Below are 26,546 nucleotides of genomic sequence, written 5' to 3' on the forward strand. Positions count from 1 at the left end.
GCACAATATTACTCTGACAATCTCTTCCAGAATACATCAAACCCAGCTAACTTCTGGAAGGTTATCAACAACATATTCCAGCCTTCTAACCATCAGTAGCCAAGTAATATCACTAAGGGGGTTATTACTCTGACAAATCCCACCGACATTGCAAATGCATTCAATGACTACTTTGTGGGGTGTGCTACTAACTTATTAATGAAACGCAACCCAAATCACAAACCTGAATCTCATCCTGGGAGTACCCATATAGCCCCACCCCCTCCCAACACTGCCCACAATTTTCAATTTGGCCCAGTATTTGAAGAGGAGATTACACAAGCGCTCCTCAAATTACAACTAAGCAGCCAATGTGGACCTGACTTACTGCAATCTAGGTTCCTAAGACTTGGTGCCCCAGCCATTGCCAAACCAGTTGCTTCCGTAGTCAACTCTATCCTGTCTGCAGGCCATGTCCCTATGACCTGGAAAACTGCTAGAGTTGTCCCAATCTTCAAAAGTGGGGACAAAAACACTGTCTCTAACTACAGACCAATCTCCCTTCTTCCAATCCTATCCAAAGTCATGGAAAAATGTGTCCACTCCCAACTAAGCGATTACCAAGTCAAATTTCCCTAGCCAATTCCAATCTGGCTTTCGCCCCAAACACTCTACCGTAACTACCCTGCTAAAAGTTTGCAATGAAATACAGTGTGGAATGGAACGTGATCAACTCACTGGTGCAATATTCCTAGATTTTGCAAAGGCTTTTGATACTGTTGATCCTGCTATCCTGCTTAACAAACTCCAGAGCTCTGGAATAGGGAAGCACGCTTTAAACTGGTTTCAGTCCTACCTATCAGGTAGATCTCAACATATGTTCATCTCAGGCTCTAACTCCAACCCCCTGGATATCACCTGTGATGTCCCGCAATGCTCTGTTCTGGGACCCTACTCTTCTCAGTGTTCATCAATGATCTTCCCACAGCTTGTAAGGAAGCTTCAATACACATGTATGCAGATGACACAATCTTATATGCACACAGCCATAGCCTCTCCGACCTTGAACATGTACTTCAGTCTGACTTTTTGAGACTCGAAAACTGGATTTCCCAAAACAAACTGTTTTTAAACACTGACATGACTGTAACAATGGTATTTGGGACCAAGACTAAATTTTTAAAGCTTCCAGCGACTGAGCTCCAGATTAGAACCAACACTAACACCACCCTAACTCCTGTTACTAGTTTTAAATACTTGGGCATGTGGTTGGACTCCCACTTAACATTCGGAAGGCACATTGATACCCTGACAACCAAGACCTATGCCAAACTAGGGGTACTTTACAGGAACAAATCCTCCCTAAGTCTCCTGGTCAGAAAGCGTATCGCACAGCAGATGCTAATGCCAATTATTGACTATGGAGACATAGTATATGGCTCGGCTCCTCAAACCCACCTTAGCAAACTTGACACCCTCTACAATTCAATTGGTCGTTTTGTTCTCCAATGCAACTACAACACACATCACTGCGAAATGCTCAAAGAACTAGATTGGTCATCACTCGAGTCTAGGCGCAAAGTTCACCTTTCCTGTCTTGCCTTCAAATTCTTTATGGGCAAGCTACCCAGCTACCTGAACAAGTTCCTCCCCCCTACCACAAGCAGCACCTATCATCTGAGATCAGACTCCAAAAGACTGTTCATGGTCCCAAGGCTCAACAAAGTATCCGGACGTTCCTCCTTCTCTTACCGTGCACCCCAAAACTGGAACAACCTACCAGAGACCCTCACATCCACCACCAGTTTAAGTTCTTTCAAATCTAAAGCTGTCACACATTTTAATCTGGTCTGTAACTGTTTCATACGCCCATAATATTTATTATCTTTAACTGTGCATGCAATGTCTTGTATATATTGTATACCCTGTTCATTTATGTAACTATTTGTAACCATGTATTATTTGTCTTAACTCTGTGCCCGGGAGATACTTGAAAACGAGAGGTAACTCTCAATATATTACTTCCTGGTAAAATATTTTATAAATAATTTGCCCCCAATAAACATTGCAATAAACAACATACACACCCTGTGTATTTAAAATACATAAACACAAATCAATAAATACATATAGCACTCACCCATGTCCGGCTGCCACGATGAACGCCATCCTCATTTTCATCCTGTCCATGCCCCCTCCGCTGCTGCAAAACAGAAACAAGAATAAAAGCATCCAATGTAATGTCCCCTAACCCCTTAATCACCATAGCGGTTATTAACCGCTACAGTCATTAGGGGTTAACCCACCCTCACCCACCACTCGGAAGGCCTACATACCCTCCCCCACTAACCCCCCACCCCGTGAGGCCTAACCACCCTCACCCAATACCCACAAGGGAGGCCTACCCACATTCCCTTGGGGCCAATACCCCCTCAACCCACCCCCACCCCCACCCCCAGAACCCACAATAAAAACAATACACTGCCCCACAATAAACATAATTCTTTATTAAATACATTACCCACCCCCTGTGCCCCCCCATAAATACATGATTTATCCTTTTACATACAGGGTTCATACCCCAGCCCCACGCGAGTCCCCGGCGGGCCTGGTGGGTCACCTGACAGACCTACAGGGTACCAGCAACTTGTTTCATACAGGTTCTGGAGGCCTGTTGGTGGGTCCTGCCAAGCGCCATGGCCACCAGGTGGTTCTCACGGGGGTCTGGGGACCCACGAGGTTCTTCACGGACACTGAATGGGTGTATTGTATGTGAATTTTGTATGCAAATGCATTGTTTTTTATGCTATATTATTGCCCCTGTATTTTATGTATATCAATCTATATGGATAGACATACAGGGATAATAATTGATTGGTTTGCTAATGTTTATGTTCTTTTCATGTATGGCTAATGTATTTATCAGCTTTATTTTGTCATTGTTGTGAATAATGTAATTTGTATTTAGTTAAACGTTTATTGTAATGGCTTCTTTATGGTACTTAGATTAGAATGATGGTGGTTACTTTAAATTAGAATTGTTTTGGCAATGGTTTGGCTTTAGGAATTGAATAGGGAATTGTATAATTGATTTGTATTGCATTGTAATTGTTTGAGGAAATGGATTAATTGATTGATGCTAATTGTATTGATGTTGCTTAGTTTCTATTTGATTTTCATGATGGCATTGCTGGTTAGGGGACATTGTTCATATTGTATTTTATTGTTACATATATTTTGCATAGTGTTACATGATGCACAGATTAATTGCATCATGTACACACTTAATGCAATTGTGTGACATTTCATAGACATTTGTGTAGCTGCATTTTTGTTGGTTTATATTTACAATGGCTGCTGGATTTATTTAAACATGCAATGTGGTGATTTTAAGATAAAAAAATTCATGTTTTGATTTATGCATGTTTTATGTGTTTAATAATGGGCAAATAATCTATTATCCATATCTGGATAATAGTTATTTTGCAAATTATTGTACTGTATGTGTTGGGGGGGGGGGGGGATGTATGTATTGAATGTATAGGTCAGGTTTATTTATTTTACATTCAGGGTTGGTTCCTTGGTTCTGCGTGAGACCTCTGGAGACCACCTGCGGTATCCTCGGGTATCTCACGGGTATCAGGCTGCGTGGGTCCATGGGTGATACCTGCGGGGAAGAACCGGTGGCCTCACATCCGTTGGGGCATCGCGGACCCATAGTGAGCACTCGTGGGTCCCCAGACCCCCGTGAGAACCACCCGAGGCCCCTCAGACACCTGTGGGTCTGACCCGGGGCTCCCAGACATCCACGGGCCTACCATGGGGACCCAATTGTGGCCCACTGTGACCCGCGGAGACCACCTGGGGGCCATGGCGCTTGGCGGGACCCACCAACAGGCCTCCAGAACCTGTATGAAACAAGTTGCTGGTACCCTGTAGGTCTGTAAGGTGACCCGCCAGGCCCGCCGGGGACTCGCGTGGGGCTGGGGTATGAACCCTGTATGTAAAAGGATAAATCATGTATTTATGGGGGGGCACAGGGGGTGGGTAATGTATTTAATAAATAGAATAATGTTTATTGTGGGGAACTGTATTGTTTTAATTGTGGGTACTGGGGGTGGGAGGAGGGGTTTTTGGCCCCAAGGGTATGTGGGTAGGCCTCCCTTGTGGGTATTGGGTGAGGGTGGTTAGGCCTCACGGGGTGGGGGGTTAGTGGGGGAGGTTATGTAGGCCTCCCGAGTGGTGGGTGAGGGTGGGTTAACCCCTAATGACTGTAGCGGTTACTAACCGCCATGGTGATTAAGGGGTTAGGGGACATTACATAGGATGTTTTTATTCTTGTTTCTGTTTTGCAGCAGCGGATGGGACAGGATAAAGATGAGGATGGCCTTCATCGTGGCAGCCGGACATGGGTGAGTGCTATATGTATTTAATGTATTTATTGTTCTTAATGTATTTAAAATGGGCACATTCACTATTATCCATTTGTGGATAATAGTAATTGTGCCCATTACTATACTGTATGTGCATATATGTGTATGTTAGGGGGGTATAGGGGTTGTTGGGGTAACATATATATATATATCTATCTATATATATATCTATCTATATATATATATATAGATAGATATATATATAGATATATATAGATATATTTATTTATTTATTTCGTGTGGGGCTGTTGTGTGTGTTTTGTTTATATTGTGGGTAGCGGGGGTGGGTGAAGGGGGTATTTGGCCCCAGCGGTGGTTTGTTTAGGGCTTGCGGGTGGGTAGTGGGAGGGCTTAACCCCCGGTCATGAAGGGGGTAAGTGCACCCGCAAACCTCCCCCAAAAAGCCCTAAACAAACAACAAGGGACAAATACCCCCTTCACCCACCCCCGCTACCTACAATAAACCTGGAACGGCGGCTTAACCCCTTCATTGCCTTAGCGGTTAGCCGCTAAGGTAATGAAGTGGGCTTTACATGCATTTTTCCTGCCTCGGATGCATGCCGGGGGGCTCCAGTGCTGCTATTAATGGTATCAACTCCGGAGACCCCCGGCATCAATCACAGCCAGAAAAAAGGCCTGAATTTTTTCTAAGTGCCGATCCGCTGCTCATCAGCAGCCTCTCACCATCAACTTGCCTACTTTTTGTGGCGTGCAGGATTCGGCAAAAAAACGCCATTCTAGATTGGCGAATAGCGGCGCAAAGCTACTCGCCACTACTAGAATTGAGCGTGGTGGAAAAAATGCCTAGTTGAGGTGAAAAGTGCCTTTTCGCCTCGCCGATGGCGTAAAAAAAAAATCCGCCAAACACATTGGCGTTTTTTTGCTTCTCGCCACGTTTTCGCCCCTTACTGAATAGGGGTAGGCATTTTTGGCGTGAAACAGGCGAGAAGTGCCTTTCCGCGGCTTACTGCATGACCCCCTTTGTGTGAGCCACTTCCTGCTTTTTAAACCTGCAGTCTCTCAGGCATCTTGCTTAATTAGGCTGCAGGTGTATGCAGTTCTCCAACTGTATGTTAACTGGTTTAGTACTGGAAAGTACACACATCCTCCATTCCAGTTTACTGAGTCAGTGACTGTCACAACACATATACATTCCATACAAGTTTTTCAGTAGTACGGCCACCACACAGTATAATTCATGCATCATTTTCTTCTCAATTATTAATAAATTACTTTCTCATAATTTTTTTAGAGATTAAACCGCACAAAAGCTACCATAAGAAGATTTTTATTGAAGAAGATTTTATTATTTCACAATGTCTTTGTTAGTTGTCTCTAAACTGTCATATAGTGTAATCTAACAAAATGTCATATTTTAAAAATAATATTTAGCCATCTGATGTTTTTAGGAAACTAAGTGGTGGGTTAGTAAGAGAGCAAAGTCCTGGGCGCACTATCAAGTGCGTGAACCTGATAAATTAGTCCTGTTGTTGAAGAACTAGTTGGAAAATGTCCACAGTCTGACCTCCTGGTTTCCTTCTGATGTTTGTTAATCTGCAATCAAAGAGAACAGGAGACCATTGCGCAGTATCTCATGTGTATTGAAGCCTCATCCACACAGCTGCTAGATACTTACATCTAGATGGGTATATGAGGCCTTGAAAGGTATCTTTAGACCGGAGGTTGGTATCTTTCACCGGGTTCCCCACTGGTGATGCTCCCGCTCCGCCCGATAGTACATAGATTGTTTGTTTCGCTGTCTCTCCTTGTAGGGAAGTCCAGCTCCCTGTCGTGGTCTTTGGTTTGTTGTAGTGGTGCTAATTGTTAACAATTACATTTAAATAAATGGGATATCATATGAAATGAACAGGAATAAGGGATGGGTTACATTGCATTTACATGTAGATGATAGACACACTAGCACACAAGCGCCGCCTATCATTACTACAGAGTAATATGACTGATGCTAAAACGCCATTTTTTGAGGCCAAGGCGCTCTCCCGAGACAATTGCGCTAACCCTGCAAAAAATAAATAATTGCAGTGGACCTCGCAGTGCCCACGACAGCAGTAAATCTTATTACATCTGTACACAACATGCCAGTTATTCATTGTTTTGTAATAGCTGCAAGTAAAAAGGTGGAGGGGCTAACGTGCTTACACATTCACGTAACATGTGCATTTTTGCATAATAATCTTGTGTATTCCCATGTTATGTTCCATTCCTGGTACACAACAAAATTAGAAAAATGTATTACTTGTGTTATGTGTTACTTTAATATGCAGACAGTTCACTTAAGTCTAATGGTTCTAATATTTCCCTTTCCCAGAAAATAAATTTGGCAGAACATTTTCAATTAAATTAATTCAGCATGAGATCTTAAAGAAGGACTGCAGGAGAAAATAAATGCTGCCAGAACTGTAAGAGGAGTGTTAGAGAAAAATTATCAGAACTCAGCGAACATGCCACAAAATAAATAGGCTTTTTTATCATGAGTATATTAGAGATGAGAATCTTTTCCCTATACCATCTGAATATCATAAAAATCCACGTGTCTACTTCAGCAGTCATTTCATAAACTGAAATATCCTCAATCTTGCTTAAAGTCAATGGTCCTCTTCATTATAGAATAATCCAACAAAAAATAAATAAAAACATTGCTGTAAAAATACAGTAAATCTTCTTTTTATTCTTTCTTCATAAACTGCTGGCAATCCTCGTTGCTCTGTACCGTTAACTACAGTGTTACAGTATGTGATAGTGTAGAATGATATCAGGCCTGTCACTGTCCCCAAAACACGTGTTTGTGGGTCGCATGTTAAATAAACCAGTCAGAATAGTTAATTTAACATTGTTAGAAAAGTATTCGTGATGTACTGTAACACTCAGGAATCAGGTTTCCAGTTCAAATCAAAAGTTTTTATTTCTTCAATCAGCTTCAGCAAAGATACAGCTTACTAGATACTTCAGCTCAGTTTAAAGTATCTAAAGGTAGTAACTTATGCTATATTCAAAGTTATTCTTAGACCCTCAGAACAAAGAGATATAAATCCCTTGTCTTAGCTAACTTTTTTTTGCTAACGAATCATACTGATTTCTCAGGAAAATAAAGAACTAAGAAAAGTATACTGTATATCATTGCTAGGAAGAAAGACATATATCAGATAATGTAAAACACAGACAGAAATCCAAGGAACTGTTTAAAAAAACGATTAAGTGTTCAAACTTCCCCTTAATCCCTTTTGTGTCTTCCACACTGTTGGACACTTCCTTTGGCTTCCGATGACACCTGTGAATCTGGGTCTCTTTGATTTTAGAGGCAAAGAGTGGTGAGAATATAGACTGTTCAAGGCAAGCGCTGAAGTTCATCGCTTCTTCTTTTCAAACTTTGAACATTCTGCTTCTGAACCTTCATGGTTTTCCTTAGTGCACAGTCTTTTCTCAAAGCACTTTTCACACCCACCAGTAATTTATCGTAGGATTTTTGCCTTTGGGGCAATTATCTTGTACTGGGGAAATGAAGTACAGAGGCTTAATACTTCTTTATCAGTTTGTGACCACAGTGTGTAGTCGTGGTTGAAGAGGAAACTGGTAACAAAGTCCTTGTAGCCTGTGCACTTAAACAGTATCTCTTCCAGTACTCGCTTTAGTTTTTTAAATCACTGCTTTTGTATGATGTGCTTAGCTTCCTCAACCCTGCGGAGGGCATCTTGCTCAAGCTCATCTTTTCCTTTCACCAACTCTTCTTTTACTCACTTGGCAACGAGTTCTTCAATGCGTCGTGTGATCTCCTCTTCCCTGTTACTAGCGTGACCACTTGGTCTGGCTCAGGATCATTGATCTCCAGCAGCTCAACCTTGGTGGAGTTCTCATCAACTCTAACTGTACCCTGTAGCATCTCTGTTTTGCAGTTGGCCGACTTAGTCTTTGGCCTCTCTTTTGGAAAAGCCTTAATTTATTAAGACGAAAGCACCATTGGATAACCAGTGACGCCTTTCTCAGCATGCACTAGCAGATAGATTTCTGTCTTATTATAGTGGCAGACTGAATCTTTATAGTGGTTACTTTCATAATAAGGAATCTCTTTCATACCAGGTGAGCACTTTAGCATGACTGTATTTGTATTGCACTTCTCAGTCATAATTTGATTCTTCTTTTCTGCATTTTGTTGAAAACAGACTATAGCACTGAGACAACATTACAGATGCAGTTATAGGATAAGACACCTTGCTTAGATATGACGCAGATCTAGAGCTGAACTGAGTCACACCAGCAGCTTTCTTCACATTCCTGTAGCATCTGCTGCTGACACTTTCCAACCTTTGACTGGAGTGCAATAACACTTCAAATGTCCAAACTTCTTCCTTTGTCGTTGCATTCTCCATACTGACTGAAGAATATGACTTTATTCTTGGGATAAAGCTGACAAGCTTTCATTCCTTTGCAGGCCGGTGTAGGACATTTGATTGCGTCCGCTTCGCTGCTAAGGTAAGTGCCAAAACCGTCTACCCTAATCCATACCCTAAAACTCCCCACCATAAGCAGTTACCCTAACCACTAAACCCCTTCAATTAACCCCCTACCTTAACCAGTAAACCCCTTAAGTAAACCCTCTACACTAACTGTTAATACACCTTAAATTAACCTCCAACCCATAGCGCTAAAGCCCCTTAAATTAACCGCCCACCCTAACCCCTAAACCTCTTAAATTAACCCCTACCCTAACCACTAAAACCCCTTAAGTAAACCCCCTACACTAACTGCTAATACCCCTTAAATTAACCTCCTACACATAGCGCTAAAACCCCTTAGATTAACCCCACAGCCTAACCACTAAACCTCTTAAATTAACCCCCTACCCTAAACACTAATACCCCTTAAATTAACCCACTAACCAGTAAAACTTACCATAGAAGCGGCAGCAGTGGGGGTTCCAGCAGCGGATCAGCTGCATGAATGGTCGGTCTGCGGCTGAATGCTGGCAGTAATTTGATTATGGCAAAATGTCCGTGACCTAATGACACATTCCGCTGTAGGCAGCCTGTATGACGACAGTTGAGGAGCATTCCACCGATACCTTTCATTCTCCATTCTACCTTGGATAAGGGCTCTGTAGTATTTCTGAAGTGTTAGAATGCTTCTCTCCTTTCTTTCAGTCTGTTCTGATCTGAGAAAGTTCTGACTGAAGTCGTTTGGATTTTCTCTTTTCCTGCTGCAAAGCAGTTTCTGATTTCTCAGTGCTAACTACACTTCCAAACTTTTCTTGTTCCATTTGTTTCTGCTCCTTTTTTTCTTCGTGAAGCTTCTCATATCTTTCACTGACTAGGTCAGTCAGATCTTGAACCTTTCTGGTTTCTGTTCTCTCTTTTTAACATATCTAAACCACTCAGGATCCTTCTATTTACACATCTACGGTATGGGCTGAGGCCGCAGACCTCATAGAGCGAGAATGTTATATCTGTGTTGAGAGTTCAAATCTCTTTCTGGGAGACTTTCAGCTCAGTACTGAGACTGCAAACCTCTTTTTGAGATATTTCCAGCTCCGTGCTGCGATTGCGAATCTCTTTCTGACAGATACCCAGCTCTGTACTGAGACTGTGAAACTCCTTTTGAGGGGTTTCCAGTTTTGTGCTGAAACTGTGATCCTCTTTCTGAAAGACTTACAGCTCTGTACTGAGACTGTAGAACTTCTTTTGAGAGATGCCCAACTCCGTGCTGAGACGGCGAACCTCCATTTGGGAGACTCTAGTCTCGGCCTGTGCCTCCTCATACTTTTACTTCAAGATAGAAATAATTTTGTCAGAGTGGCTCTGCTTCTTGTCCATGGCAGTAATAGCCGCATTTGCCATCTCCAAATACATCTTCAGGTCCTCTAACTCATTAAGCAGGCAACACTCTGGCATTTCCAAAGTTGCATATGCAAGAAGAGCTGGAAACAGATACCTCTGTAGCTTGGTGTTAGCTCCTCTGTCCTTTTCCAATTGTTCATGGGAGAGATAACAGTCATGCCGGGGACTTTGCAGTGCATTTTCAATGCAAATCCAGGGATCGTCACTAATTTCTTCCAGGTCTGCTTCTCTGATACAGCTCGTTGAGGGATTCTCACTGTCAGAACTGGATTGACACCTCTTCAGGTCATGCAACTTCTGCCTGTAGCCATCTGCTGTTTCTGCTATTCCTGGGATGAATCTGCCAGTTACTCTAGGCTGCAGGACATCTCACCTCCCTTCTGACATCACCAGGTCATCTTCGAATGTTTGTGCAACTTCCTCTTTAAGATGAGAAACGCTTTTCGTTTTCTTCTTTTTCTTTGCTTTGGTAGGCCATAAGACATCCACAATACAGAAATCACACTCAATGTTGGGAACTTCTGTAATTTCACTGTTCCCACCATGCTTTGCTTGAGGCTGCAGTAGCTGGCGGTTATATTCATTGTTTAGCTGGTCCTCCTCTTACTACCAGCACTCATGGTCAAGCACATAGGGATATGACTCTTCTGTGTGCCCAAGGTATAGGCACCCCCAAAATCCTATGGGCATTTTGCTGGTGTGCCTCACTGTTGCTGGGACCACCTAGAAGTCATCTTCATCATCATAATAAGGCCTGAAGGATCACTCTTTTGTGTGGCCGAGTTTATTTGACCATATACACAATATATCCTTCATTCTGGCACTTTCAGGTGTATTCTTCACACTTACATCAAGAGCCTGCATCAATACTTTTCTGTATATGCTACAACCACAGCTGGTAGTCAAACAGGTGTAGCAGACTTTACTTGCAGAGTTCGTACCTCATGTAAGTGTTCCTGTAGCGCGTCTTACTCCTGCTGAGCAGCCATTTCAAAAAACCCATGTGGGTTTTTTTCTCTCGCACACATGATGGGGCAGGTTTAAATCCCAGAATCAGTACCCTGTGTGGGTCACCGTCTGTAGTAGTCTCCCCCAGTCAGACTGTGGCTATTGTTGCTTTATCCAGGGCAGTGTACCATGTTATTTCCATTACTCATGTTGTGCAAACTGTTGCAGGAATTGTTGCAGAAAAAAAAGCATATCGTTGATGGTCTGCGGGCTCCTACTGCTGCGGCCGAGTTTATTCGAGCATTTGCCCGTTCTCGGCCGCAGCAGTAACCTGGCACGCGCCAGAGGGTGCCGGGCGCACGCCGAAGACACGGAGGAGCGCCCTCCGATCGGGGCTTTCTCCCTCCCGCTGCCAGGTCCGCCGGGTCCCCCGGAACCCCTTGCCGCCGTCCCCCACATCGCGGGACACCAGGGCTCCCTCGGGGAGCCCTGGACGTGCGTGCAGGGGGCGCAGGCACCCGATGACGCGTGACCGCGCGTCGATGACGCGCGGCACGCCGATGACGCGCGGCACGCCGAGGGAGTGCGGCTAGCATGCCGGGGCATCCCCAGGCTTGCGGAGCTAGCCGCACTCAAATAAAATGTGCCGCCTCTGTATGAACTCCAAGGGCCACCTGTAATCCCCCTTTAAACACTGTATGTAGGAGATGCGTCCAGAGGTGAAAATAGGAGACAGTCACCTTTGGCAGATAGGATATCAGATTACGGGACCTGGTACGGACACAAGGTATCAATTTAAGAGTGTGCTAAAACGCTGTTGTAGCATAAGGGATATGGATCTCAAGGCATTTGGGACTCAGAACCAACACATGTAATAGGTACATCAGTTCCGGCTACAGAAAATTTTGAATGTACTGAATTACGCTAACATTTTTTCTGTCTCATACTTGACAAGAGTGAGGCGTGGCTCATAGGCCATTCATTCAAACATTGGGCAAGGGAAACAGTGAGGGTCCAGGGGTTCGGCCCACAAATGGGTTCGGAAGAGAGGTGGAAAGGGAGAAGATTAGGACACAGAGGTATAAGGTGGGAGCAATTACAAAATTAGTTTTCGAAACCTATGAATGCAAGTTCCATATTATGCTTTTGTATTTAAGAGGTAACAACGTGGCCAATCACAAATGCGTACAGTGCTTTTAACAATGTATGCAGATTGTGCCCAGTTGAGTGTTATATTAGGCCTTAATAATCTGGTCCAAGATTATTCCACATTTCACATGGAGGGGGGGGCAAGAAATTGGGCATGGATGGAAAAATCCAGGAATTTTTATTACAAAGCCATGGGCAAGTACATCATCTCTTCCTGCAAGAAAAAGTGCTAAAGCACCCACAATTTAAGGTGAATGATGATAACTGGAAGAATGGAGTGCATCTGTCGGATAAGGGTCTAGATATATTCATCATCAATATAAGCCGGGGCCCTTCAAGCGCATGCACTGGGGATTACCAAAGTCCCCTTTTGGGGCTTCCAGGTGATGGAACTGCAGCACCAGCCAGTTTGGGCATGCATACAATCTAGCATGAACAGGGGGCGCCAATGTGGGTTTGGCCCCCGGGTCTAATCCTAAGGATAGAGTGGCAGGCGGGGGACCAAATGGTAGGGGGCTAGGGGGGAGGGAGCTGGCAACATCAAGGGGGGGGCTAGAAAAGGGGTATTTAACAAGGGTCCATGATGCTGGAGGGACACTTTTTAACATGTTCCCTCCCTCCAACTCATCCCCAAGTTAAGATTAGGCAGGACTAACATATTTTGTACAAAGCAGAGGTGACACCGCACTCATCAGAGAAATGGTGGAACTGCAGCACCAGTCAGTTTGGGGATGCACACGATGCATCAAGAACCAGGTGCTGACTTGTGGTCAGCCCCGGCTTTAGTCTCAAGGATGATCGGCAGACTGGAGGCGCCCAACTTTTCAGTAGGGGGCTGGCTCTGTTCAAAACATAAGGCTAAGGCCCCGCTCCCTCAGTCAGCGCGCCCGCACAGCAGACAGGCGGGGCGCTGACAGACACAGACCACGATATGCGGTCTGTAGGAAACTTTTTTAGGAGCGGGGGTGTGTGATCAAAACGGGTCGGGTGGGCGGGGTGTCATGATGTGGGGGGCGGGGCCATTACACACAGACACACATGGAAACCCCTCTGCCGTGTTGCTTCTCTGTCTTTCCCCCCCCCCCCCCCAACCACCAAATATGCTGCTGCCTCTCCTCCCCGGGAAGAAGATGAACTCAGCAGGAGCTGGCTGCATCCTTTCCAGTGAAACCGGCACCATAGGGAGGGGAGGCGGGGAGTGTTCAAAATGTGGCAGGGGGGTGGGCCATGACAGGGGCGGGCCAAAACACAAGCTATTTGCAAAACCCAGCAAAAGCAGCAGATATTATATATATATATATATATATATATATATATATATATATATATTTATTTCCCTGACACCGCTTCCGGCAGTGACCATAGCCCTCACACTCCCAGAAATCCCCTCCTCCTCCTCCCGGAGCAGGGTCAGCCTGCGAAACGGGCACAAGAGAGGAGGGGCGGGCGCTTCACGGCTGCAGAGACACACAGACTTCCCTCCCCTCCTCCTCATTGGCTCACTGCGAGACCACGTGACGCGTCGCCGCACGGGAACACAATTCTCTTGTATCCCCTGCTGGCTGACGCGTCACAGTATGTAGTCAGTTGGCAGTGAGGAGGGACTGGGACCGGATCGTGAGGCTACAAGGCAATGGCGAGTAGCGCTCACGCGGCCACCCGCGCCGCCGGGCGCAGTGGGTCCCAGCCCTAAGGTGAAAGGCTGGAGGCCAACTATGAGGAAGCACTGATGCCTCCACCGTGAGGAATAGGGGTTAAGCATCCATCAACCTGGAGACAAAAGCCAGCCTGTAGATCTGGCCTGTGATCTCCCCCATAGTAATTTCACACTAATGGCTGCAGGGCAGTTTAAAGGGTTTAAAAAATGTTGTGAAAATAAAGCTGTGACATTTTCTTCTAATTACAAGGTGTGGTCTCATTTATTTCAGTGGTTTTAAGTTTGTTACAGTACAGGTAAGACCGGTGCACTGTCTGTAAGAATCTTTAAGTTTAGCTGATAAAGCTGTGAAAGAAAAGGGAAACATAGTGTACACTATGTTGCAGTCAGAAAGCAACAATACAGGCAGATATTTTTGATGTGATTAAAAGATAAAACAATGACACAGAGAGATGCATAATTTGATACATCGCATTATAATCTGTGTATCGTAACTTCTTTCTTGCTCCTTCGACAGCAACTCCTTAAAGTATACGCTGATGTAAAGTATGTATCACAAAAATACTTCCTGCTTAAGGTTACAGTGTATGTAAGCCTAAGGCATAATTTGTGAAACTTTGCAATAATACCTTTACACTTGTAAGTTTGGATTTTTTTAACTGTGTCTCATTGTGGGATACTGATCTGAATGCTCCTATTAATTGCAGCCTTAGCAGTGGCCTCAGATTTTTTTATTCAAATGTATTTAATGTTTATGCAGGTAAGATTCTTTGCTCAATAACAGGTTATTTCAGTCATACAATAGCAAGAAAATGCAATTCCTACAGCTTATTGCAAAAATTCCAGTTAGTTAATAAATCACACTTCAATTGCCAAGCTGTAGTGTATTCACAATGTGCAATGTCACTTGTTTCTATGTTAAAAAAAAAACAAAAGTGGAATTAACCGCTACAATTATTAATCATTAGATGAAAGTCATGTAAACCAAAGTAAAAAGTTAGATATGGGTTAAACATTGTTTTGTAAGGAGGAAATTATATGAAAAGATTGCTTTTTTATTGGCTGCACACAAGATTTATGTTTATTGGACATGATAGAATCACTGTGACTCTTCCAAGAGTTAATTCCACCCCCTTTAAAATGAAAGTATGTAAATTATGGTTTAAAGAAGAAAGCTGACAATCATGAACCAGTCAAGTAGGACACAGCAATGTACGACAGATGACACAAGGTACTGATACTGGCAACAGAACAAATTTTCTTTCTGCATTACTACCTTTGGACTGAAAGAAAGCAAATACAAATCTGAAAGACCATGTTGTTGACTTGTAGGTTCGCAGTAACAGAAATGACACTGTGAATCCCACATCAAGTATGGCACATTTCCAGATACACGATTTTGTAGCTGGGTACCTTGGAGGTAAGTAATATAGTAACATAGAATTTTCTTATGTTTTACATATTAATATTTGAGCAGTATATAGAATTATTTGCAGTAAAACATTCCAAAGCTTAGTATGTAACTTGTTGGCAACTGATTGTTGTGGAAGAACATATTTGTGCTGTCAGATGAGTTACTGTAATATATTCTTTAACTCTTTTGCTCGTGACCACTTGATTACTTGACTATCAAATGTACTGTAAATACAAATATATGATAAGTATCTGTCATCTAAATTTAACATAGGTTGAACTCGGTGGACATATGTCCATCTCATCTCATTTCAACCTCATCTACTATGTACTGTAACTATGTAACTTAGGGTAGTGATCACATGGTCGAAACTATACCCAAGTGATGTGAAACAATGTGGAGGAGGCCCTGATTGTGTTCACCCCTATAAAACAAGCAAGTATAACATGACATTTCCTGTATGTCATTTGGACCCCTGACTTGTCAGCCCTCATGATGTACAGGGCACATCATAAGAGCAGCTTATGGGTTAAGTTTCTCAACACCCTGAGCTTCCACATTTGTTTGTAAAAACTGTTATCTTTTTTTATATATCTGTAGGAGCTGCTGGTGTTATTGTAGGGCATCCTCTGGACACTGTTAAGGTAATTTATTTTCACTGTCTGAATGTATTATTCATATTTACAGTAATGTACAGATGTAGCAAGACTTACTTTTTCCGTGACCAAGTGGAAATCCCCGAAAAGTTTTTGCATGCTGCGGCCCTGTGACAAAGGCTGAGCCTTGGCTGCAAAATTGTGTTATGCCGCGTCCGTAATACTTTGCAGGAACGATAGGGGGCACAAGTGGATCTTTAATCTAAATTCAGTCTTCCGAGGCTATTGTTACAATAATGCCCACCCCTTTTCCCCATACACTCTTTCTAACGAAAACTTCATATAACAGACACAGTTAGTATTTATAAATTATGAAATATGTGAAATATTTATTAATGTAAATGTGAGAAATAACAAAGATTTGGGAAAATAATACAATCTTCTTCTAACATGCCCTGACTGTCTTTTGTACAGTTTTAGCTGTAAGATAATGGAGAAGTAATAGATGCATTCATTAAACACTGTGCTGCTTTGCATGAACACTGCTGCGCATGTACACTCAGTGTATACTGTATGGAACGCATATGTGTTCCATTGAATTTGTGCTCATGTGTGTTACAAGTGGAACACCCTCCCCCCCTCCCCAATCACAGATAGGGACCATGTGGGGAAATCTACATATGTTACCAGGTGTATGGTGCGTTAACTGTCAGGCTCACAGGAGGGAAAGGAGAGGAAAAAACGGAGCACTACATCCAGTGCTGGCAAAGCCAAAAAATAACGAAAAGGGTGCATTCCCACAATGAAAATTAAAGCTGATTTAATGGATCAAAAACAAACAAAAAAAACCAACGCGTTTCAGACTATAGATAGCCCTTTATTAAGGTGAATACACACTTACCTTCTGGAGTGCTATTTGTATTCACCTTGATAAAGGGCTATCTATAGTCCGAAACGCGTTGGTGTTTTTTGTTTGTTTTTGATCCATTAAATCAGCTTTAATTTTCATTGTGGGAACGCACCCTTGTCGTTATTTTTTGGCTTTGCCAGCACTGGATGTAGTGCTCCGTTTTTTCCTCTCCTTTCCCTCATCATGTTCATCCACAGGCGGAGGCACACTTAACCCTTGGATCGCTGGATACATTGGACTTACTGTATATCGTGGACATTCATCCCATGTGACTTTATTCCAGTTGACCTATAAAATTTGGACAAGGTTTATGTTATTGTATTGTTCCATGGAATTGGATGTTTATTAGTACTGGTCACCGGCAGTTGTCTATCATTATATCCTTACTGCTGTGCTACGTGGGATCATAGTTTACCAGTCATACATCTTTTGGGACAACCATTCTCTCTATACCAACATCTACTGAATGGGTTAATTATCCAAATATGAAGATTATTATTTTTACAACTCTCTAGTGTTGCTTTTTCTATAGAGCACCATACAACATTTTTTCTACAGGCTCACAGGAGGCCTGAACCTCTGCCACTGGGAGCCTGGGGTGTATCCTGGAATGTACTGCTTACAGCGCCTCCTCCTGTGCAGGGATTCTAGTGTGTAGAATAACCCCTGATACAGGAACCACATAGAGTAAATACTTACACCCGGTTATGGATAAAACAGTTTACTATATGCAACTAAATCATAACACATAACTATATAACATCAACAGCATCACAGTAATGTCGCCCTGTAACCGGCCTCACTGGGCCTCAACCCCACCACCATCCACCCAAGTGTCTCAAAAGTCCCACAACCCCACCCAAGTATGGAACAGCGCTGTCCACTTATATGAGGTGTGTAGTTGGTGCACTTGGTGACTTGATGGTATCTTCCGGGTGTGTCCACACCCGGGCGCGCAGATGCTGTACTTGGCTGATGGATCCGAAAGCATGATCCACGATGCTTCCGCTCTTGAGGCGTGGGGTGGTGTCCCACCAGGCAATCCCACCAGGAAGATAGTCTCTATCTTGAGCAATGGTCTGCATCAAGACACGATAATCAGGGCTGGACAGCAGGTGAACTGTGTCGACAAATAACTAAAGTTGAGGGTTCCCTACCTAGGGCCTGTCCCTGTAGCAACCACAATCTATGGTATGGCTCAGGGCCTATCTGGGGCCTAGGGGGGGGGGGGTAACCTGGCCTAGTGAAGGGGTTAATACTCCCTAAACACCCTTTCCTAACCTGCTCCCAGCTCTGACTCACTCCTGTCTCTCTGCACACAAAATGTATCTAATTGCAGCAGGAGAATCTGTAAGCCCTATTGGCTGTCTGGCTGCATGTGACAGGGATCATAGGGCAGTCCCCATAGGCAGCTTGGTGTTGTAGTCCTTTGTAGAGCTCTTTTACATTGGGGCTGCGTGCGCGATTGAAACTGCGCATGCGCGAGTCTGTAATGGTCGCCGCAGGCTCTGTCTTAACATGCGCCGACTGGGGATATCCCTGCGCTACGGAGCGCCACCTCTGCCCATCTGCAATCGCGTTAATGGCCGCCGCAACTCTGCTGCGCATGCGTGAACTCTTTAAAGATGGCGGTGCCTGGCTGTACATGCCGCTTGGAGCCCTTGGCGACGCGCTCGACCCTGCAGCTCCCGGCACAGCGCAGGGGTCCCTCCGCTAAGCGGAAGTGAGAGGGGCCCAGGGGGAACTCTGCTACGCAAGTATATGTAGGGTGACCAGATGATCAAATATAAAAACCGGGACACTTTAAAAATGTAATTATAAAACACACGCCATCACTTAAAAATAAATATTATAATGGTATTTGGCTAATAGCATCCCCATTTCTGCTGTATTATTCATACTCCCTCTTCCCCTTCTACCCCCCATTCTCTCTCCTCCCTCCCTCCCTCCCTCCCCATTCTCTCTCTCCCTTGCACCCCACATTCTCTCTCTCCCTTCCACCTGACATTCTCTCTCTCCCTTCCATCTGACATTCTCTCTCTCCCTTCCAACCTCATTCTCTCTACATTCCCCACCCATTCTCCCTTTCCCCCCCACATTCTCTCTCTCCCCCCCCCACATTCTCTCTCTCACTTCTCCCCCCCATTCTCCCTCTCCCTTTGTCAAGAGAGAGGGGATTTGGCTCGGGATTAAAGGGGTTACACCCCATTTGGCCACCTTCTACTCTCACCTGGGAAGCAAGGCGTTAACTGGACTGGGGTCCAGTAATGTGTTTTTGCCTTGCTTCAGCCATCCAACTGTTTATTCCCCTGTATAAATGTATTGTTTCTGGGCCAGTGTCTGCACCACACACACACTGGGGCTTAAGGGGTTAATGAGCTACAGTTTAGGAAAATACATTAGAATGCGTGGTGTCTTTTCAGAAATATCTGGGCTTCAAAAGGCTTGATTGAAGTTGGGTGTGAAAAGTACAGAGGATGTTTGGTGTATGTTAACACATCTGGCTGGTAGAGACAGCTAGGACCCAGGCTGGGGCATTGGGTGTGAAATATAGCACCGGTGACAAATGTTCACTACCCACAGCCCTGCTTCAAAGGATTTCTTGATGGGGGCCAGGGGTGCGGGTACGCGAGGAGATCTCAGAATGAGTGACCTTATTAAATATAAGAATATTATGAGATGTCCTCGGCTGAACATGCTAAGAGTTACATATGTGTAACCGGGGGACCGAGCCGCAAATAATGATTACAGACACATGATGTCTCGCTGGTACTAAGAGACAGATATTAATATCTCTCTTAATTTTAGTATTACACTGTAATATTTAGTCTTATTGGGAGCGTCATGCGTGCCGGAATGTATTAATATGTCTCGCGTGCCAGTAAGTACTACTGAACTGGAGTTATGAAGTTATTTAGATAGGAAAAGCAGTTTTTAAACGTCCTTGGGTGGGAGGAGTTTTACTCTGAGGAAAACTGTCAACCTCACCACTGATTTATGAGAGGGGCTGGGTTTAGGTTGTGTTCAATGGGAAATAATTGTATAAGAACCAGGCTCAGCCTATGGCTATTGTCCTTCATGTCTTTCGTGTCTTTGTGATTTTCAAGATTGTTGTATGAACTGCCAGTCCAGATATGACTGTTTCATCATTCCATCTTAAGTGAGTGTCCATATTTTGTCTGTTATTTGTATAATCTCGTGTGTGCACCTTTTTCATGGAATAAATTATATTTTATCATATCTAAGCCTCGTCCGGTTCAACCCAGTTATATTCTTGGTGGTGTATTACTTATAGCCTGTCTCAAAGCTATCGTCACAGGCATTAATAAAACTGGTGGCAGCGGCGGGATTGAACTGGACCTGTATTATAGAGTACTGTGGGATTCTGTAATATAGTGGGAACTCGAAAGTAATTGCGAGTTTCTGGGACTAAAGATATTGAACATACAGTGTACAACATATAACACAAGATATGGCACCTCCTCACTGTTCCCCTACTGGTGAGAAGTATTGCCTCCAGAACCAAAGTGCCGGCCATCCATGTGACTGGAGCCAGGCACCGAGACCGTAGGAGTGCATCAAGTTGGCGTGGGGACCAGCAGCCGGCAAGGCTGAGAGAGAGGCAGCGATCGGTGAGCATGAACCCCGGCAGGCGGAGCAAAGATCCACAGCTGTAGCCGCCGTAACCATCAAACCGCCCGGAGAGCAGGGAATGGACCCAGCTCCGGGACGGCAGAGACTTGTGGAGGGAGCGGGTGGTCTCGGAGACCACGGAAGTCTTGCACCAGGAGAGGGGAGAGGTAACGGCTGTTGCGGCGGCTCGTCCATTTTTCTCTGAAAGAGCTAGCACTTGTGTGTGCGTTGGGCAAGATGTGGTTCCCGGCGAAGTGGACCCAGTTCCTGGCGTCGGTACCGCACCGACCCGCTTACCCCCTCCCAGAGCCCGGCGCTCAAGCAACTCCATTCTGGACTCCATTGCCCCTTGCTGGGGATAGTCCACCGGCAGCGGAGAAGCTCCGGAATGAGCCCGGCGCTCGAGCAACTCCGCTCTGGACTCCGTTGCCCCTTGCTGGGGTTACTCCACCGGTGTCGGAGACGCTACGGCAGGTGCTGCGGCACTGCCAACAAACGGGCCACAATAATGCCTGGTGCCCGGACCGTGCGCGGTCGGGCGAAGAAGCCCCTCAGGGCCAGCGCTCACGAGCTGCGGAAAAGATGACCCAGTTAGCGGCATCCTCTGATGGCTCCCGCCCAGCCAGGGCGACAACCCTTCGCGGGATGAGTGCTGGAGAACCTGGCCGGGCTGCATCGGCAACAGTGGCGGAGAGCGGCGGCCATCCATCTGATCCCAGCGGAGAACCGCGGCGGAGAAGAAGCCGCCACTCCGGCATCCTGCCGGCGGCAATTTTATTTGGGGGAGGGTTGGGGTGTGCGGGAGGTGGGTGTTTCACATTGTTTGGCGGAGTCGGTGATTCCCAACGATGACCGGAGCCCTACAATCCACGCCGGCGACCCTGCACCAAAGCCGGGTACTGTTGCGGCAGCTACCCGGGCTCGCCCATGGCGGCGGAAGAGCCGCGATTCCGGCAAAGTGCTGGAACCCTTTCTGAGTGGGGGAGGGACAGGGATTGCGGGAGGGGGTTATTTTACCTGGTTTGGCAGGAGCCGTGTTACTCCACAAAAACCTGGGACCCTTGTCCTGCACCGTTTTACCTGTACCAAGCCCGAGCACTGTTGCGGCAGTGGCCCGTTGCTGCCCGGCCCAGATGATGCCGGCGGCGGCCACTCCAGTCCCCCTACAATCGGGACCAATGAAGGCGGCGGTCTCTGCGTTGACCAGCAAGGTAAGCCAGACCAAGTCGCAGACTGACCCTGACTTATTTTTTCCTATGACTGTACCCTGTTGTTTCACTATAGGGGTGACCGGGGGGTGGCAGGAGATAGGGGTACCAGGGGAGGGGAAGGAAGGGCAGCTTGTAGGGCAGCCAGGCTTCCCCATTACCCTGGTGGAGCAGCAAGGGGACTCTCAGTTAAGAGCCCCACTGTTGCAGCCTTGCTATGGGATGGAGGTATCAAGGGTTGTGGCAAAGTTAGACCACCCCCAGATTACCTGCCAGCCAGGAGCTAAGGTGGGTGCATCTGCACCAGCAACCCTGAGCTCATCCCCGGTAATGGGGAGGCAGTGTCAGGGAGATGGCCTAATTCAGGTGACCCTAGGATCCAGGTTAGGATTAGCTAGGGAGAAGCAGAGTGAGGGGAGGCTGCAGGTAGGTAGCCAGCATCAGATCTCAGTGACGGGCTAGTGGTAGCCGGGGAGGGAAAGCAGCAGGTATGGCATCTAGAGTTCCCCATTACCCTGGCAGAGCCTCAGGGGGTTTCTCAGATCAGCAACCCCCTGTTGCAGCCTAGCTATGGGCTGGGGGTATCATGGGCAGTGGCAAGCTTGTGCCACCCCAGGGATACCTGCCAGCCAAGAGCTAAGGTGGTTGCATCTGGAGAGGTGCCTCTGAGCTCATCCCTGTTAAGTGGGAGACAAGGTTAGGGAGGTAGGTGCACTCAGGTAGTTCCAGGGTCTTGGTTAGGATTGCCCAGGGGGAGAGGAGTGCAGGTGGGCTGAAGGGAGGTAAGCAGCAGGAGTCATCAGCAGGGGCTGAGGTGCTGGGCCTAGGGGAGGCTAGGCAGGGAGACACTGTGGAGCAGGGGGAGATAGGAGGTCAGTGGGGTGTCAGGCAGCTGGCAGAAGCTAGGGATGGACTAGGTAGGCAGGAGGTCCCTTGTTCTGACTGACCAGGAGTAACCCCCCTGACAGATTCCCCAGGGTTCCCAGAGGAGGGGCTGTGGGTAGATATGCAGCCAGGGAGAAGAGTCAAGGGTATAGCGGAGCAGCTACAGGTGGGCACAGGGCCAGGGCAGGTAGGGTCCCTACAGGATAGTGACATAGCTCTTTCCCAGACTTGGTTGACAGGAAAGCGACGGTCTGTGCTTGATAGCTGGTCTCTTGCTGGTGCAGAGACATGCCAGTCTCTGGGCAGTGTGCAGCCTGGTCTGCAAAGGGGCCCCTACACCATGGACTTGGTTCACCAGGCACTGGGTGGGGGGCAGAGGGAGGCAAAGGAGAATGCCCGGCGGCCATAGTGGAGCCCTGCACAGCAGGATCTGGACTTTCCTGTCCACTGTGGCTAGGACAATGTACTGGACAATGCCGGAGGACAATTTTGCCAGGCCAATCCCTCAGGACTTATTGAGTGCTTCAAGGATACCAGTGGTGCCCCAGTGCCAGGGAATGCAGCTGGGGCACCAGGCACCCATTGAGCAGGGGAGGTGTCAAGAGAGAGGGGATTTGGCCCAGGATTAAAGGGGTTACACCCCATTTGGCCACCCTCTACTCTCACCTGGGAAGCAAAGGGTTAACTGGACTGGGGTCCAGTAATGTGTTTTTGCCTTGCTTCAACCATCCAACTGTTTATTCCCCTGTATAAATGTATTGTTTCTGGGCCAGTGTCTGCACCACACACACTGGGGCTTAAGGAGTTAATGAGCTGCAGTTTAGGAAAATACATTAGGATGCATGGTGTCTTTTCAGAAATATCTGGGCTTCAAAAGGCTTGATTGAAGTTGGGTGTGAAAAGTACAGAGGGTGTTTGGTGTATGTTAACACATCTGGCTGGTAGAGACAGCTCGGACCCAGGCTGGGGCATTGGGTGTGAAATATAGCACCGGTGACAAATGTTCACTACCCACAGCCCTGCTTCAAAGGATTTCTTGATGAGGGCCAGGGGTGCGGGTACGCAAGGATATCTCAGAATGAGTGACCTTATTAAATATAAGAATATTATGAGATGTCCTCGGCTGAATATGCTAAGAGTTACATATGTGTAACCGGGGGACCGAGCCGCAAATAATGATTACAGACACATGATGTCTCGCCGGTACTAAGAGACAGATATTAATTTCTCTCTTAATTTTAGTATTACACGGTAATATTTAGTCTTATTGGGAGCGTCTTGCGTGCCGGAATGTATAAAATCTCGCGTGCCAGTAAGTACCACTGAACTGAAGTTATGAAGTTATTTAGATAGGAAAAGCAGTTTTTAAACGTCCTTGGGTGGGAGGAGTTTTACTCTGAGGAAAACTGTCAACCTCACCACTGATTTATGAGAGGGGCTGGGTTTAGGTTGTGTTCACTGGGAAACAATTGTATAAGAACCAGGCTCAGCCTAGGGCTATTGTCCTTCATGTCATTCGTGTCTTTGTGATTTTCAAGATTGCTGTATGAACTGCCAGTCCAGATATGACTGTTTCATCATTCCATCTTAAGTGAGTGTCCATATTTTGTCTGTTATTTGTATAATCTCGTGTGTTCACCTTATTCAAGGAATAAATTATATTTTATGATATCTAAGCCTCGTCCAGTTCAACCCAGTTACATTCTTGGTGGTGTATTATTTATAGCCTGTCTCAAAGCTATCGTCACACCCTTCCCCACCCATTCTCTCTCTCCCTTCCCCCCACATATTCTCTCTCTCCCTTCCCCCCACATGTTCTCTCTCTCCCTTTCCCCCACCCATTTTCTCTTTCCCTTTCCCCCACCCATTTTCTCTCTCCCTTTCCCCCACCCATTTTCTCTCTCCCTTTCCCCCACCCATTTGCTCTCTCCTTTTCCCCCACCCATTCTTTCTCTCCCTATCTCCATTCTCTCTCCTCCCCCTCTCTCTTTCCCCCATTCTCTCCCCTCCTCCATTCTCTTCCTCCCCTCTATCTCCCCATTTTCTTTCTCCCCTTTATCCCCTCATTCTCTCTCTCCCCTGACCATTCTTTCTCCCCCCTGCCCTTGCCATTCCCTTTCTCCCCCCCACCATTCTCTCTCCCCCCACCCTTGCCATTCTCTCCCCGCCACCATTCTCTTTCTCCCCTTGCCCTTGCCATTCTCTCTCCCCTCAACCACCATTCTCTATTTTCCCCCAACCTTGCCACTCTTTCTCCCCCCCACCATTCTCTCTCTCGCCCGTACTTGCTATTCTCTTTCCTCCCACCCTTGCAACTCTCTCTTCCCCCTTTCCATTCTCTCTCCTCCCACCATTGCCATTCTCTCTCCCCCTTGCCATTCTTGTACCTCCTGTCCTTGTTATTCTCTCTCCCCCCAACCTTGCCATTCTCTCTCCCCCACCATTCTCTCTCTCCCTTTGCCCTTGCCATTCTCTCTCCCCCTTCCCTTGCATTCTTTCCCCCACCATATTCTCTCTCTCCCCCCACCATTCTCTCTCTCCCCCACCATTCTCTCTCTTCCCCGTGCTTGCCATTCTCTTTTCCCTCCCCTGCCCTTGCCATTCTCTCTCCCCCATCCTTGCATTCTCTCTCTCTTACCATTCTCTTACCCCCTTCCCTGTCCATTCTCTCTGTCCCCCCACCATTCTCTCTATCCCACCCACCATACTCTCTCTCCCCCGCCCTTTTCTATTCTCTCTCCCCTCCCCTTGCCATTTTCTCTCTCCCCCACCCTTGCCATTCTCCACCCCCTTTTCCATTCTCTCTCCCCTCCCCCGCTCTTGCCATTCTCTTTCTCCTCTCTCCAGGGACTCACTGGTGGATTTTTACTTGGGGGGGAAAGTGGATTCTATCAGCCCTGATATTAGGGGGCTCCATGTGAATGGATATTCCAGGCAAAAGGGGACACATTGTGTGCTCATTTGCATGTCATTTCCCAGAATCCCTTGCTGCAGTGGGAGCACTGTATGCGAGGTAATAATGGTTGAAAGGCAGGGTTGCAGACCTGTCTAAGACATGTGAATGTGCTCACAAGTGATATTCTTTATTGGCTATATGCTAATGGTGGAGGTTTGCTGTCACCTTTTTCACCCACCATAACTTCAAATGTATGATATATATATATATATATATATATATATATATATATATATATATATACTTATTCATTATGCAATACAAATTTATATTATTGATATATTTACATATATATATATATATATATATATATATATATATATATATATATATATATATATACACACAGGTAGTCCTCGCTATCCAACGTTTCACTTTAAACGGATGGCATATCCGACACGTTACAATGCCGTTTTCCGACACCTTAATGCGTTATTCGATGCTCACTGCCACTGATTAACATGAGACTCACTTTACAACAGTTTCACTATCCAATGATATTTGCAGAACGGATTCCATTGGATAACCGAGGACAGCACCGAGGGGGTGCAGAATAAATGAGTTCTTCAGTATTAGGTGATACCTTTTTTATTTGGACTAACAATGTATGTCATATGTGTCACTGTAGACTAGTACTTATCAACATTTTTATATTTTTGGGATTCTCGATTGAGCATAACAAGGTGGGCAAAATAAATTGTCATTTATTTATTTTCAGACAAACACACGACAACCTCAGAAGACACTTAATAATCACTTACTGGGATGGGGAAATGAAACAAATTGTCCATTGAATGAAAGATGAAGAAACAAAGTCTCTGGGTTACAATCCTTTTGGCTGGGGCGCAACTTGCCTGCCCAATATTTCCGCCAAATGTACTGTAAAAAGTTTGTTCTGGTTCATTAGGGTTCGTTCTGAGATCCCCAGT

At 45.7% G+C, this 26,546-nt stretch overlaps 1 protein-coding gene across 5 annotated transcripts in view; it reads left to right on the plus strand.

Moving 5' to 3' along the window:
• The window catches only part of SLC25A48 (solute carrier family 25 member 48), a 138,604-nt gene that overhangs the window by 3,025 nt on the left and 109,033 nt on the right, over positions 1–26,546 (plus strand). For 2 of the 5 annotated variants that reach the window (XR_012801765.1, XR_012801764.1), the window contains exons 1-2: positions 15,214–15,435; positions 16,030–16,073. The exons of 1 other annotated variant lie outside the window; for it this stretch is intronic. Coding sequence is in view for 1 of the 4 variants with exons in the window: in XM_075601194.1 (XP_075457309.1) it covers positions 15,390–15,435; positions 16,030–16,073 (90 nt within the window). In the remaining 3 variants the exon portion in view is untranslated. Of the gene's footprint in view, positions 1–15,213; positions 15,436–16,029; positions 16,074–26,546 lie in introns of those variants that run through there. 2 more of the 5 variants (XM_075601194.1, XM_075601195.1) reach the window with 2 other exon arrangements.

The sequence above is a fragment of the Ascaphus truei genome, chromosome 5 (assembly GCF_040206685.1).
Source record: "Ascaphus truei isolate aAscTru1 chromosome 5, aAscTru1.hap1, whole genome shotgun sequence".
In the NCBI taxonomy this organism is placed as follows: domain Eukaryota; kingdom Metazoa; phylum Chordata; class Amphibia; order Anura; family Ascaphidae; genus Ascaphus; species Ascaphus truei.